Below are 13,478 nucleotides of genomic sequence, written 5' to 3' on the forward strand. Positions count from 1 at the left end.
TCTTCCTTCTATACCTCGCCCCCCCCACAGCACTCTAGCAGCTCTAGGTAAGCGTTCAGTCCTCTTTCTCTGACAATCTACCCTTCTCGTGTGACATAATCTCACGCGCGACTGAGGCTGCTATAAAAATATTCAAGTTGTGAGGATTTTTCTTACGTGCGCCCAGTGTATTTATTCCATAGAAATGTCTTTTTCTCGAGGAAAATATTATCAAAACTATGGCAACTTCGGTTTTAAGAGGCAGAAACTTCATTACGTATTTACTATGAATTGTATTTCGATACCATAAGTGTTTATTAGGGTGGTCCTTATAACAAAAATTTGTCTTTTGATATTTTCATTTCATCCCTGCGCCACACCCACTATTACGGAGGGATTTTGTACATTATGTCCCAGAAGAGCGAATAAAAAACAAAAAAAAAGAATTGCCACTAGTGTAAAAGACCGATATGTCCCAGTCATACGGTGTTCACTTGCACCAGTTGTGCACAAGAGATTTCTTCAGACTGAGCATTTTTTTTTTTCAAGATTAGTGGCATGTTCTCATAATATGATATATCTGCATTTTGATCCTTTTTTTTTAACTTTGTCTCAAAACATTATTTTATATTTATTACTGTTTTATTATGTTTGTTTTTTTATTTTTTAAAAACTAGTTTGCTCTTGTATCAAAATAAAATATTTTAATGCTTTTGTTATGCTTAAATAAACCTAAACTAAATCCAAATTTTATGTTTTAAAAAATGCGTTCAAGAGCTCTAATTAAGAAATGTGAGAAAATGTATCACACGCGGCCACCCGTTTAAAATCGACCTAGAGACCGATAACGCGTTAAGACAATTATTTTCAAGACTCTAGAACAATGTTCATATAAAATAAAAGCTGATCGTTATGCACTTTTAATTAGTTATATACCCCAACAATACAAACTTATAAAACTTTATATTTCACGCATATTAAGTAAATTAAGTTTTTGAATAATTCAAAACTAATTAGCAAGTAATAATAAAAATGAAAAAAAACCAATTCAATTATTAAAACAATTAATACAATACCAGGCGTTGAAAGACGAAACAGTCTCCCAAGTGTTAATTACTAGGTTATAAAAGTTATAAAAAGTCAAATATAATAATTTTGACAATATAAGAGAACAGTGAAATGGTGAATTAGGTTCTAAAAATTAAAGTTCACGACCTAATTAAAACAATAACTTTTAAACTAAAGTAATTATAGATAATTCATAGGAGGGAAATAATAAAATGGAAAATTACTATGAAGACTCAAGTCACAAAAACGTATTTGACATTTATAAAATAATATATATATTTTTAATTAATGCTTACATTTTAATTTATGTTTTATCATTTGAATTTTTAATTGTTTTTTATTTATATAAGAAATTACATATCACATAGTAAGAATAAATTATGAAATTAATATTGAGTTTCAATATTATTTTAATTATGGGTGTAATTTACAAAAAAAAAAAACAACTAGTGGACAGATGCTGTTCTGTTTTCATAATTTTAAATAAACATAGTATCAATATAATTAAAGAAGATTGAAAAATTGATCAATTCATTTAAAATCGATTTATCGAGAAACTATTAAATCTATGTACGTAGAACATAAAAAAGAAATAAATGGTCTAGCATTCGGTTAGTGTTATTTTTATTTAAAGTATTTGTTATTATTATTAAATGAAAACAAAATTATAAAATATGATAGAGGGAAGATAATATCAGATAAAACTATTTACTATGTGAACCAACTTTTCATCCCACGTTGCAGGGCTTCATCAGGGATTAAAAATTGCACGCAAGTGCGGAAAAAAAAGTGATTTGCGAAACGTTAGCTCAAATAGTTTTATGAATATTTGAGTTTCTTTTTTCCTTGACAACATCCGGACCAATTTCTTTTTTATTACTACATTACGTTATTACTACATTTTTATTACGTTACACACAACATAGATCTTCCAATAGTATATTATGATATAGTTGATACATTAATCACTAATTATAGCTTAACTAGAGTAGACTGAAGAAGTGTTACCTGAATGATAAATGTAAATATTTCTTTACAGCGGGTGAGTAAAATTTATTCGCATTAGTATTCAAGGGTTTATCAAAGTTTAAATTGATGTTTAAGTAGTTCATAGACCAAGGACTCTAGCAGTTTTACTCATTACTGAAAGTAATGGTCTATTAAAGCAGAAACTTTCACAGCGATTGTCAATATTATTTAAATAATGTAATCTCCAATGTCTTGGGCAACAATGAGAAGAATATAAACAACCCTATTAAGTTCAGTAAAACCATCAGATTATTTATTGTAATATTAATCTGATTTGAATATTATGAATTATTTTCATTATCATTTTGAGCAATAATTATCATAAACTATCATAATCAACATTAATTATCATCTTATAATAACTCGATGACTATATTTTATTTTTAGTTACTTGAGTAATAAAAACTATATGTAGTTTTTTTTTTCTTCATTAAATTCAAACAACAACAAATAAAGTGACAAAATATTTGGGGTAAAATAAATGTTGGGTACTTACCGATAGGATGGACTTTTTGATGTTGGATGACTTCTCGACGAGAGACTGCCTCCGGACGGGGGCTTCATCGCTGCGGGCCTTGAGGACGAAGCCACCCCTGGAGTCGTCGACCCTGCGGTCCCGGTCGGCCGCCTCGTTCCCACCCTCGGCGCTCCTCAGGCTGGTCAGCGACGCCCGCAGCGCCTTGCCCGGCCGGTAATGTGACGCCTGGCCGAACGGGGCGCTCGCTCGCACGCCGTAACCATGTCGCATCCCTCTCAGCCATTGTCCCTGGTATGTACCTGCAAAGAACAAAACGATGTATAAATAAATATTAACGATTTCATAAAAAATAAATAAAATGTTTTAAGAAGAATTTGTGTTCTTGGAAATCGCTGTTTAGAATAAACAAACAACATTTCAATAAATAAAATAATGGCCTAAATATCACGATGAGTAAATATTTAATGAAATTTTAATTGAAAATAGTCAAAATCCATCTAGAAATGTGACATTAATGACAGTGACAAATGTTCAATTTAAGAAGGCATATTTCTCTGAGAAATGATTAACATAATATATTAGAGGTGTGTAAGTACTATATATAAAATTTATCCACAAGTTAATTTTTTTAATATTTTTGTAATACAATGTACTATTATCTGTTGTAATGCAACTTCAATATATGCTGATTTTTTGTGTGTTCAACGTTCTAAAAAAGTTGATACACAAATAAATCTCAAAATGGAAACATTGGAGAGTATCTCTGTAAACAAATCCTATTTTTAAATCTTGTTTTAATAAACGTTACTTGATAAGTAAACCAATCTAAGGGTTGGTGTATTTTTATACCAATAAAATTTACTATATAGCACATATTATACACCAGGTTGAACACACTATACATATATGTAGAACATACTATACACCAAAAACATTCAGCCCCGAATTTCCAGCTTGTTGCAGTATGGCCTCGAAAATTGAAACTTTGTCAATTAAAATGCAATATTTTAGAGTGAATTTTGATTATTTTGAATTGCGAATTTGTTAAACGTGTACTGAACATAATGCTTATGCCGTTAATTCCTGAATAAGATGGTTTTGGATTCATCAACCTAAATGTTCGGCCACACAGGTCAGTCGCAGCGGACAGCGATATCTGACCGGCGATGAGGCGGCCTGGGCCCTGTTTCATAATGCAGGCTAATATTATTAGTCCATAGTACAAGTGTAGAAACTAGTGTGGTAATAATACCAATACTTATTTTTTTCATGATAGGGATGAATATTAGTGATATTACAGGAATTAAAGAATACTAAAGTACAAGTAACTATTGCACAAGTCTGTGTAATTGAATTAAGATAAATCTGCAAGACTAATAGTACTAGTTTGTACTTTATTATGAAACGGGGCCCTGGTTGTATTAAGCAATGTTGCATGATCTCGATAAGACAGAACACGGTCTACCCTCGACGGTCAGTCTTTGTCGAGACCACAAGCGATAAACTTTGTGATACAAATTTACAGATTGCCCACTTAACCGCTCTACCGCTGTCTACGTCTGTGACTGAAATGACTGACCAAACGGAAATATTCATTACAACTGTGCGTAAACACACGTATCTGTTTGATAGTTCACATGGATATTATTATAACTTTGTTAAGGAAGCTGAAACGCGGAGTATGATAGCTGAAGAATAAAATATGGCTGTTACGGCGGATAGGGATTCAAAAGGAACCCTTACTAGCCAACCCTTGAAAAGAAAAGAATAGCCGAATTTTGTTATTTTTGTATTTTTAAATAAGTGAACCTAATAAAAGAAACACAAAATATATAAAATGTACAAACTAGAAAAAAAAACTATTACAAAATTAAATGAATTAGACAAAAGAAAGAACAAAAGTCTTATATCACCGGTGATTGGTGGGGCCCCGGTTGTGGTTGTTCTGAGTGGATATTCTCGTAGAAGGTAGATCCACAAAAGGACGCACGTCCGTCCGCCTTGTCCTCTTGGAGTATGAGGCGAAGTAGTCGGCCCGCCGTGGCTAAAATGATTAAGCTGGCGAAGATGACCAGAATACTGGAAACTACGAGTGTGTAGTGAGAAGACAATGGAGACGATATGTGTATGCAGTGAGACGCTAACAAGTTTTCTGTCTATTTTTCAGTATAAAAAACAACAGAGAGTAGTTGTTTTGCGTTTTCGACTTAATAAAAATCACTTGTTCCAATAATCGATTTGTGGACCATATGTTGGCCGCAACAATGGTATAAGTAATACAATAGTATGGTACAGTTTCTCGAAACATTCTTGTGATAAACAAAAGTTTTGAAAAACCGTCCTTCAAACAACACACACTGTCGCTTGTATTGAGCGTCCCCAATACAAGCGACAGTGTTTTCCCAATTTTTCTTTCATCTTATTGATCTGATGTAACCAACATCGCATTTTTGTTATGTTTGATATCATTCAAAAATTTAAAAATAATAGCAAGAGCTCTTCGTAATACGAACTAATTATATACAGAAGGATCACGACTGACCACAAAAGATATCGCGTTCTGTATGGCGTCACATTATAGCAGACCACCGCAACGACCACTGGATCGCTGCTCGTGACGGCAGATTGCCTTCTGTGTAAGTCACATTGGTCATAAGTAATTTAAATTAACTAATTACATTCAAGGAAATGCATGTATTGTGTACCAAAAATGACAAAAATCGAAAAATGATAACAAACTGAAATTATCATTTTTGGACACAAGAATGTGGATATGCACACACACAAAAAAAAAAGATAATTTCATCATAGAATGGTCAAACAATAAATTAATTTTTATCTCCATTACTTAAAATGGACTTATCCAACTGCGCAATAAAATGTTAACTAGCAGTCAGTTCGCTTTTCTTTTTTTTCTTTTTTTTTTTTCCGACCCCTCTAGAAACAAAAAGAAACAGTGAATTAGTGAGTGCTTTACTGTGAAAAAAGAAAATAAATCGTTTTGGGTATTACCTTTTACTACCTTTGGTATTTTAAGGTTACCTGTAATGTTTATTTGTTATTTATGAAATATCCATTCTAAATGGTACTATTTTTAAAATCCGGAGGTGAGGGGCCTCATCGTGTTGAGTCAGTGCACTACACCATGACCTTCCCTTTTGTCCTTGACCTCATACCAACTAAATTCTCATAATTCCATATAAACCTTTCTAACCACCCTAATCCTTCGGTTCAATCCTTATCTAGTTCCACCCATCCCTACAATCCACCTCGAAGGTTGAAACGGCAGTGACCAAGAGACTTATTGTAAAATTAAAATGGATAATTGGAGTTCTGGCCATGGTCAGATTCTTCAATCAAGTCGAGTATTTGCGGCTTTAGCGTACTTGATCAGCCTCCACTGACTCACTACTACCAGTGATGCGGCGAGAGGGATGTGCTGGGATCTTTTGAGCTCTGCTCTACCCCTCACACGTGGGGGATAGAGTGGGCTCAGGGATCCTCAGGTCGATTGTGTAAATATTGTATATTTGAGTGTAAATGTGACTAGAGATTCTTTTATTTTTATTTTATTTATTTATTTTTTCATGCACATAGTATGATTATGTCCATTTTCTTTATCCTTCTGTTTGTATATATTTTAAGAGAGATTTTATTTATTTTAGTAAGAATTCATCACTACTACCTATCAATAAATAAAGTTCAAATTTTAATGATAGCAGTCAATTGATTGTGTGACTTGAGAAAGGGTTTGATATCGAGGATTCTAATGTCATCTGTGACACCAATAACTTGGAAACCAATGTCTTGCTAATTATTAACTTTATATTTTTTTCAGCAATCTGAAATAGCAGCGCGTTATAATAAAAATTTCCAAACCTGTAAAATACTGAAAACTAAAAAAAAATAATTTTACTTTCAATAGATAAAGTTTATTCTAATCATAATTGATTCATATAAGAGCATTTCGAGGATGATTCATATTTTTCTAGTTGAAAATGGTTTCGTTCAACTGACAATATGGGTTAAGAATACTCAACTGAAAGAAATACGATAAAGAAAATATAACAATTTGAATTAATAAATGTTCTATACAATGTATTATGATTATTAAAGCGTATAACAATCAACCTCAAAATATTTTTTGAACTGCATAATAAGATGTGTAAGACAAAAAACCACACACAAATACAAAGTCAAATAAAAAATTTGTCAAAATGAAGAATGCAAATCTTTTCTCCTTGAACTTCAAAGTTGCCGTTCAAGGATAAAATATTTGCCTAGTTCTTTATCCAACTGTTGCGTGCGTCATGTTCCAATGTTCTTCCAATCAGTTAGGACAAAATATTAATGATATATGATGCAATCAAACAAGAAGGTCAATATAGCCAATATTTGTTCCTAATTTTAACGAAAAATTTCTAAAAGATGTAAGTTTAAAAGGTTTTTAATTCATCATTTAATGAAGCCAATTTAGAATCTGATTAATAAACCAGGATATATAAATGATAAGATGATGTAATTGTATAATATATAATATGATGACTATCGAGATCAATAAATCAAACAAGATATATTATCACCAATTCACTGACATACCACATATCAGATAATTGTTGAAACAGATTAATCTAAAACGTTTATTAAAGACCTAAATGTTGGCAAATGAATTTCCGTTTCGTTGTTTGTAAGATTGTTGATTTTAAGTTACTTTTTCCTTAGCTGCATTATTTTTAATTTTAATAAATATATTCAAGTATATCTGTAATATTTTATGTTTATTACTTTAATTAAGTAGTTATGTTTATACACACATTAGAGCGTTTGTTTATGTTTGTGTATATTTGTCGGAACTGAAGAGATAATATTGAGCCATGTTCTATACCTTCGGGCTTCACTGTAGGTAGAAGGGAGTCAAAATTGAGAGAGAATACTGAATGCTAACAGTTTTAAAACTCACTACTATTTTATAATCTAAAAACAGCTCAAGAGTCATTTCCAAGCACCTTCTCGAAAATACCAGCGTTTAGATTTTAGCGATTAAAGATTTTTGTTGTAACACAAAATGTAAACATCTTATAAGTTCCACAGAAAAATTAAAAGCTTCGTAATTATATGTCCGAAATGATTCATACCTGGCGATTTTTAATTTTTTTCTTTTTAGACAGTGTATTATAAACACGGCTCACCATAATCGCTAAGGATTTATTTATTTATTCAAGTGTTTCGACCACTAGGGCCATTTACACTGAATTTGCAAAGTTAGTAGATTACAATTGACATATTCACAAAGTTACAAAGTGAGAAAGTTACATATAATTACAAATTGAGAAAGCTACAACTTAACAATTACATATTTACAATTACAATTTACATTTTACAAAGTTGCAATTAGATTTGACGTAGTTAGTAAATTATTATATTCAATTTTTCCACTCATCAATGCTGGACAGTTAGACTATATGTGATCCTAAATATTTATGATTTTTACAAAGAGAAAAAGTTTTGTTATTGTTGTGGGATCTTCTCTCAACATCTCCTGTAAATCAGAAGTGAACCGGTGTGGTTCGTGAGCAATACATTCAGTGAGAATATGCCTAACAGTGAGATCGTTTCCGCAGTAGCGACACATCGGTGCATTTTCTTTTTTCATGAGATGACCGTGAGTGAGTCGAATATGGCCTATCCGAAAAAGAGTTAATACACCTCTCCCAAGCAGATTAAGTTTCTGGTTGGACGTCTCACTGTCTGTTGGATCAATCTTAACTTGTTGTCTCTCATGCCGAACCATTCGTCTTGCCACTCTTTCCATCCAATTTCTTCGATCCTTGAAATAACATCTTTGCATATTGATGCATATAGCTTAGGATTAGACCAGGATATTTCAAACAGCCCTCAGAGACGATGGTAAAACAATAAAATTAGTATTTCAGTTTTTAAAATTAAAAGGTTTAGAAGCACAAATATAACATCGAACCCACAAAAAATAAATAATAATTTAATTTAAAAAATTAAACAAAAGTAACAAAAATGAAATAAGAAATAAATTACTAATGATGTTTTACGTCATTAAACAAAACCAAAGAAACAAACGAACACCCACCTATTTCATATTATTGGCTGGGTGAGGAATTAAGAAGAAAGAAGAAAAGCCATCTTTGACAAACCTGGTGTATATGAGTTAGATATACATTCATGACTTTTGGTTAGGATTTGGTTGGGCAGCCTATTTGGTATGGATAATATTTGAGAAGGCACTTGAGGGAGGTCTTCCGTCGAGCACAAAGAGTTAGATGACCCAGACTAAGGTTTGGCGATTGTACGGTAATCGGAGCCAAAGGGAGGTTGGGAATTGGAAGCCGATTACATTAGACATCGAACTGGCGAAATGAAGAGGTCATAGCCCTACCCCGAAGCCGTACCACCACGAAGATAGATTAGAGGTGATACAATTGTTCATCAAATTAAGCCGCAAATGATGGATTCATAAAGATTGTTCAAGATACGATATTCCATCGAGTATATTCTTGTAGGACAAGCTTTAAATCGATTATTTATTCATTGATCCACCTATCTTGGTTTTCGGCTATACTGGTTTTCCATGGTTGATTTGATAGTTAAATCGCCCACTGAAACAAAATGGCTGAATTGTTTGAACCTGACCGCTTGCTTTAGTTAATAAATAGTAAGTTGAGGGAGCAGGGACGTGTGTTCTAGAGTATTTAGTTTTGAATGTTCGATGTTCGATATCTCCAGGGTGAGTCAGAATGAGTGACATTACAAGTCCAGGGTTTTATAGGCCCTAAATAAAAGCCTTGAGTCTTAAAAAAAATATAAAAATTAATTGAAATATGTGTGCGCCAAATGTGCTTGATTACCGGAATTTACTTTGGCTCCCCATGTTGAAAGTTAGAGACAATGTTAGTTAACAAATCTTACAAAAATGTATATTAATTATTGATCACAGAATCAACTCATTGGACAACCGTTGTTCCAGACATAGTACTTTCCTACAAAATTCTAAACTCCTGATCCATCAAAGGTTGTAGCGGAACAGAATCGTTTGTACGTCGTAGTGAAATGAGAGTTATCACTGCAGAAATAAAGCGACAGAATTTCTTCGTTGATTAATTAATTCGTCTTAACTCCAAAATCGATTGTAAAATGATCGGTCCTTCTGTATAATGAAAGGGTTTGATAAGGTCTAGGAATATGTTGTCACGAGTTGAGTACAGGTGTGCAGGAGTACATAGTGACGTCTGCGGACCAATGGCCACTCTTGCAATATTCATCCGCCGATCGATTCCTTCCTCTCTTTGCTCTACACTCCGTGTCAAAGTCAAGATTATTCTTCTCTTTCTTTCTCCTATAAGAGCAGAATATATTCATTACATAAAATGTACTATTTTTCAAAAACATAACTATGTTACCCAATGAATTTAATTTTGTCATATTTTCACCGAAAATGATAAGACTTTTGCACTCTTTGAATATAGTGGAAGAGATACAAAAGTATGATTTACATTACATATTTTCCGTTTCATAACTCTTAGAGCACGGTTTTGAGGGTTCGTTCGTTCTATCTTGTTTAAAGGAGTAAAGATTCGGTCTTTATGAGTCATCAACCCCGTTTATTTCTTATTTATTTATAGTTGTATTTATTTCATATTGTTCATTTGATATAATATTTATGTCAGTAAATTTTGTGACTTTGAAAATTAAAATAATAATTCTTCTTTTTCATTATCATCTCTGAGGGTTATTGAGTTTAGTCCTAAACTATTGAGATATGATATGTAATATTCCTGAAAGATCTGGCTAATTGTCATATCGTCACAATATACAGTTTCAGAGCTCGTAGAATGTTTTCTGTATACATTTATATATAGTAGAGATAGTTTTATATTCAAGAAAGTAATGGAAACATCAAAAGATAATTTTATAATTCGAACCATTAGATAAAATATAGATACAGAAAGAATGTGTAAGGTAAACAAGAGAATATTGTAAAAAGTAAATTTAATTATTACATTATTTAGTAATTGGATGTCTTAAAAATTGTTTCAAGCAAATAAAAAAAGGAAAATTAATCTAAATTAAAAATTAAAATTGCGAAAAATATCGGGTAGTAATGAAAACATTTCTCTAGAATAAGCTTGTCACACAGAGCTTCAGTGTTATTGTTTTAACTTAGATTTCAACTCCGCAAGCCAGCTCTTAATTTTTTCGTCGGACTTTCAAGACAAGTAAGTGAATGTGACAATGTTTTTTTATAGTATTATATTATATTTCTTGAAAAATTCTGGAAAATCGAAAATACGGATCGTTTTAAAACAATTTTTCTAATCAAACTAGTTTTAGCTTTAACTTTCATGTGAAAATTTCATATTGACATTTTATAATAAGGGAAAATAGGGTTAGGCAGTTACCAATTTATTTATTTTAATGGTTGGATTTTCCTGATATTTTTTATTGTAGATTTTTTTTCTGTACATTGATTGTTTCGAAGCTTTTCATAATTTGATAATTGTATATTACAAATCGTATTTATAATTTGGATTATGGTATTTAATATTGACATATCACAATCAGAGCATGTTTCTTGCAATAATGTCTCAATGTGTGCAACGTTCATAATAGCAATTTTAATCGTTTCTTTTAGAAGAGAGTGGTGTTTGCTGCATTTAAAAATAAGCTTTCAGAATTAGCTGAAACTGTGAGGTGTATTATTTTTAAAGAATATCTTCTAATTTCTAATACAACTTTATCCATATTTTTATTAAATTTATGTATTGATATTTACAACTGTACATAAAATATATCAAGCAAATTTGAGGAAATCATAATCGTATGTTACAAGCATCTAGAGAAACTATCCAATGGTAGCACTCTAAAAACATTTTTACAATATAAGGTCTTGCGGCCATCTTCTCTTCATGTAGATGCCGATGTCATAATCATATTAGAGGAATATCTTTTTTGATTTTTAAACAGTAAATTTATTAACTCTTTGAAAAAAATTAGTTGGGAAACTTTAATTTATTCGTTTTGATCTAAGAGCTTATCTCTTATTTAATTAAAATGCATATTTAAATTGACTACAAGAGTATCAAATAAAGGAACGTTTTCCTTTCTTGACCAATCATATTTTTTAATGTTGACCAATTATTAAGTTTATTAATGTCACTACTATCAATAATGAGTTGCATTTCATTAACAGAAATTTGGTTACTACTATTTAATACAATGAAAACATTCTGAATCCAAATTTTCTGTAATTTCAATGTGATAATTAACTTTATAGTTTTCAAATTCAAGTTTATAAATAATTAAGGAATTTTCTTGCATTTTAACAAAAGTATCAATTTCTTAGGCAGTGATCGCAGTTATAATGATATTGAATTTAATTTTATCAGCCTCTTGTTTAGACAATTCTGTTTCCTTATCTCTTCTCTCTTTCGTTTTCCCCCCTCCTCAGGTTCTGTTCGTTTAGTTGCGAGCTTTTTCAACAAATAATACGGCAAGTTAGGGAATAGTGTAGGGTAAGAGCCTGGTTCTAATTTATGACGAATAGGCGTAGTCTAATTACGGTTCGAACACGATGGTTTTATATCGTTAGTTGTGAAATGTTTGATAGGAACAACCGAATTTGAAGATGGCGGCCGGTTTTTTTCCGGGAATCAATTTCAGCCATTGTTGTCTCAAATTATTTTCTTTCGGGAATTGAAACGTTGTAATATAACCCAAGTTCTCAAAAGAACTGGAATAATTGCTACTACAAAAAGGAACACAAGCATAGTGAACCTTAAATTTCTTTATATTAGAAAGATGAAGAATATTTAGCGCTGTTGATTGTTCAACGTTGATTACAACAGAAGAAACAGTCGATACAGTGAGCAGTGAGGAACAAGAACAAATAGTACAAGAACCCAAGAGGAGAAAAAAGGCAGTTATCTCACCCCAATTTTTGATTACTTTAATGAAAGCTATGTAGTCTAAATTGATGATTCTGCCAAGTATAGGTAAGGCGAATAAAAAATGGCGGCTGTTTCAAGATAATAAAAAAAATTAATTTTGCATTCGGAGCTCTATGCTAAAGTTAAAAAGTAGCAACACAAAAAAACCTAAGAGAACATCATTTAAAGAAGAGTAAAAATAAAAATGTTGTATAGTATATACTGAAAAACCAGTAGTTAGTGAATTTATTTTGAAAAATCTATATCGCAAAAACCATTCGACGTACAGATGTCTATTAGCACTCAAATTGAAGCTAGTTTAATGGGATATAAAGCAGTTTCAGAAGTTTATCTTCGCAGGAGTAGTAGTTTTCATAATATTTGCTCAAATGAATTGATTTATAGTTGTTCGGACAAATTTTCATTTGCCAAATTTATATTTATATGGGAAAATCCTAAAAACTACTACCCCAACGAAGATACGTGTCATAAACTAATTTACATTAAGCTAAATTTCCTTTATTTTGAGTGCTGGCATATGTACGTTTATGGTTCTAGACATATCTATTTTTTTAAAAAATCAAACATTTTATATCATAAAAACTACTACTCATACAAAGATAAAGGTAATAAAATATTTTATGGTAAATTTAACTAGCTCTCATTTTAGTGCTGACTAACATCTGTCTGTCTTATGGTTTCTGATATAAAGTTTTTCATAAATCAAACTTATTGTCTGAACAACTATAAATCATTTTATTTAGCAAATATCATGAATACTACTATCCCTACGAAGATAAGATTCATAAATTACTTTATAGTACATTAAACTAGCTTTCATTTTAGTGCTGACTAACATCTGTCTGTCTTATGGTTTCTGAAATAAAGTTTTTCATAAAACAAACTTATTGTCTGAACAACTATAAATCAATTTATTTTAGCAAATATCATGAAAACTACTATCCCTA

General features: G+C 31.4%; 1 protein-coding gene across 2 annotated transcripts in view; it reads right to left on the reverse strand.

Moving 5' to 3' along the window:
- Positions 1-13,478, reverse strand: part of jp (junctophilin) — a 282,722-nt gene that overhangs the window by 40,260 nt on the left and 228,984 nt on the right. For both annotated transcript variants that reach the window (XM_067044870.1, XM_067044869.1), the window contains exon 3: positions 2,573-2,853. In XM_067044870.1, coding sequence (XP_066900971.1) covers positions 2,573-2,853 — 281 coding nt within the window. The remainder of the gene's footprint in view (positions 1-2,572; positions 2,854-13,478) is intronic.

Source organism: Halyomorpha halys, unplaced genomic scaffold (genome assembly GCF_000696795.3).
Source record: "Halyomorpha halys isolate HHAL.00 unplaced genomic scaffold, Hhal_1.1 Scaffold486.1, whole genome shotgun sequence".
NCBI classification, from domain to species: Eukaryota; Metazoa; Arthropoda; class Insecta; order Hemiptera; family Pentatomidae; genus Halyomorpha; species Halyomorpha halys.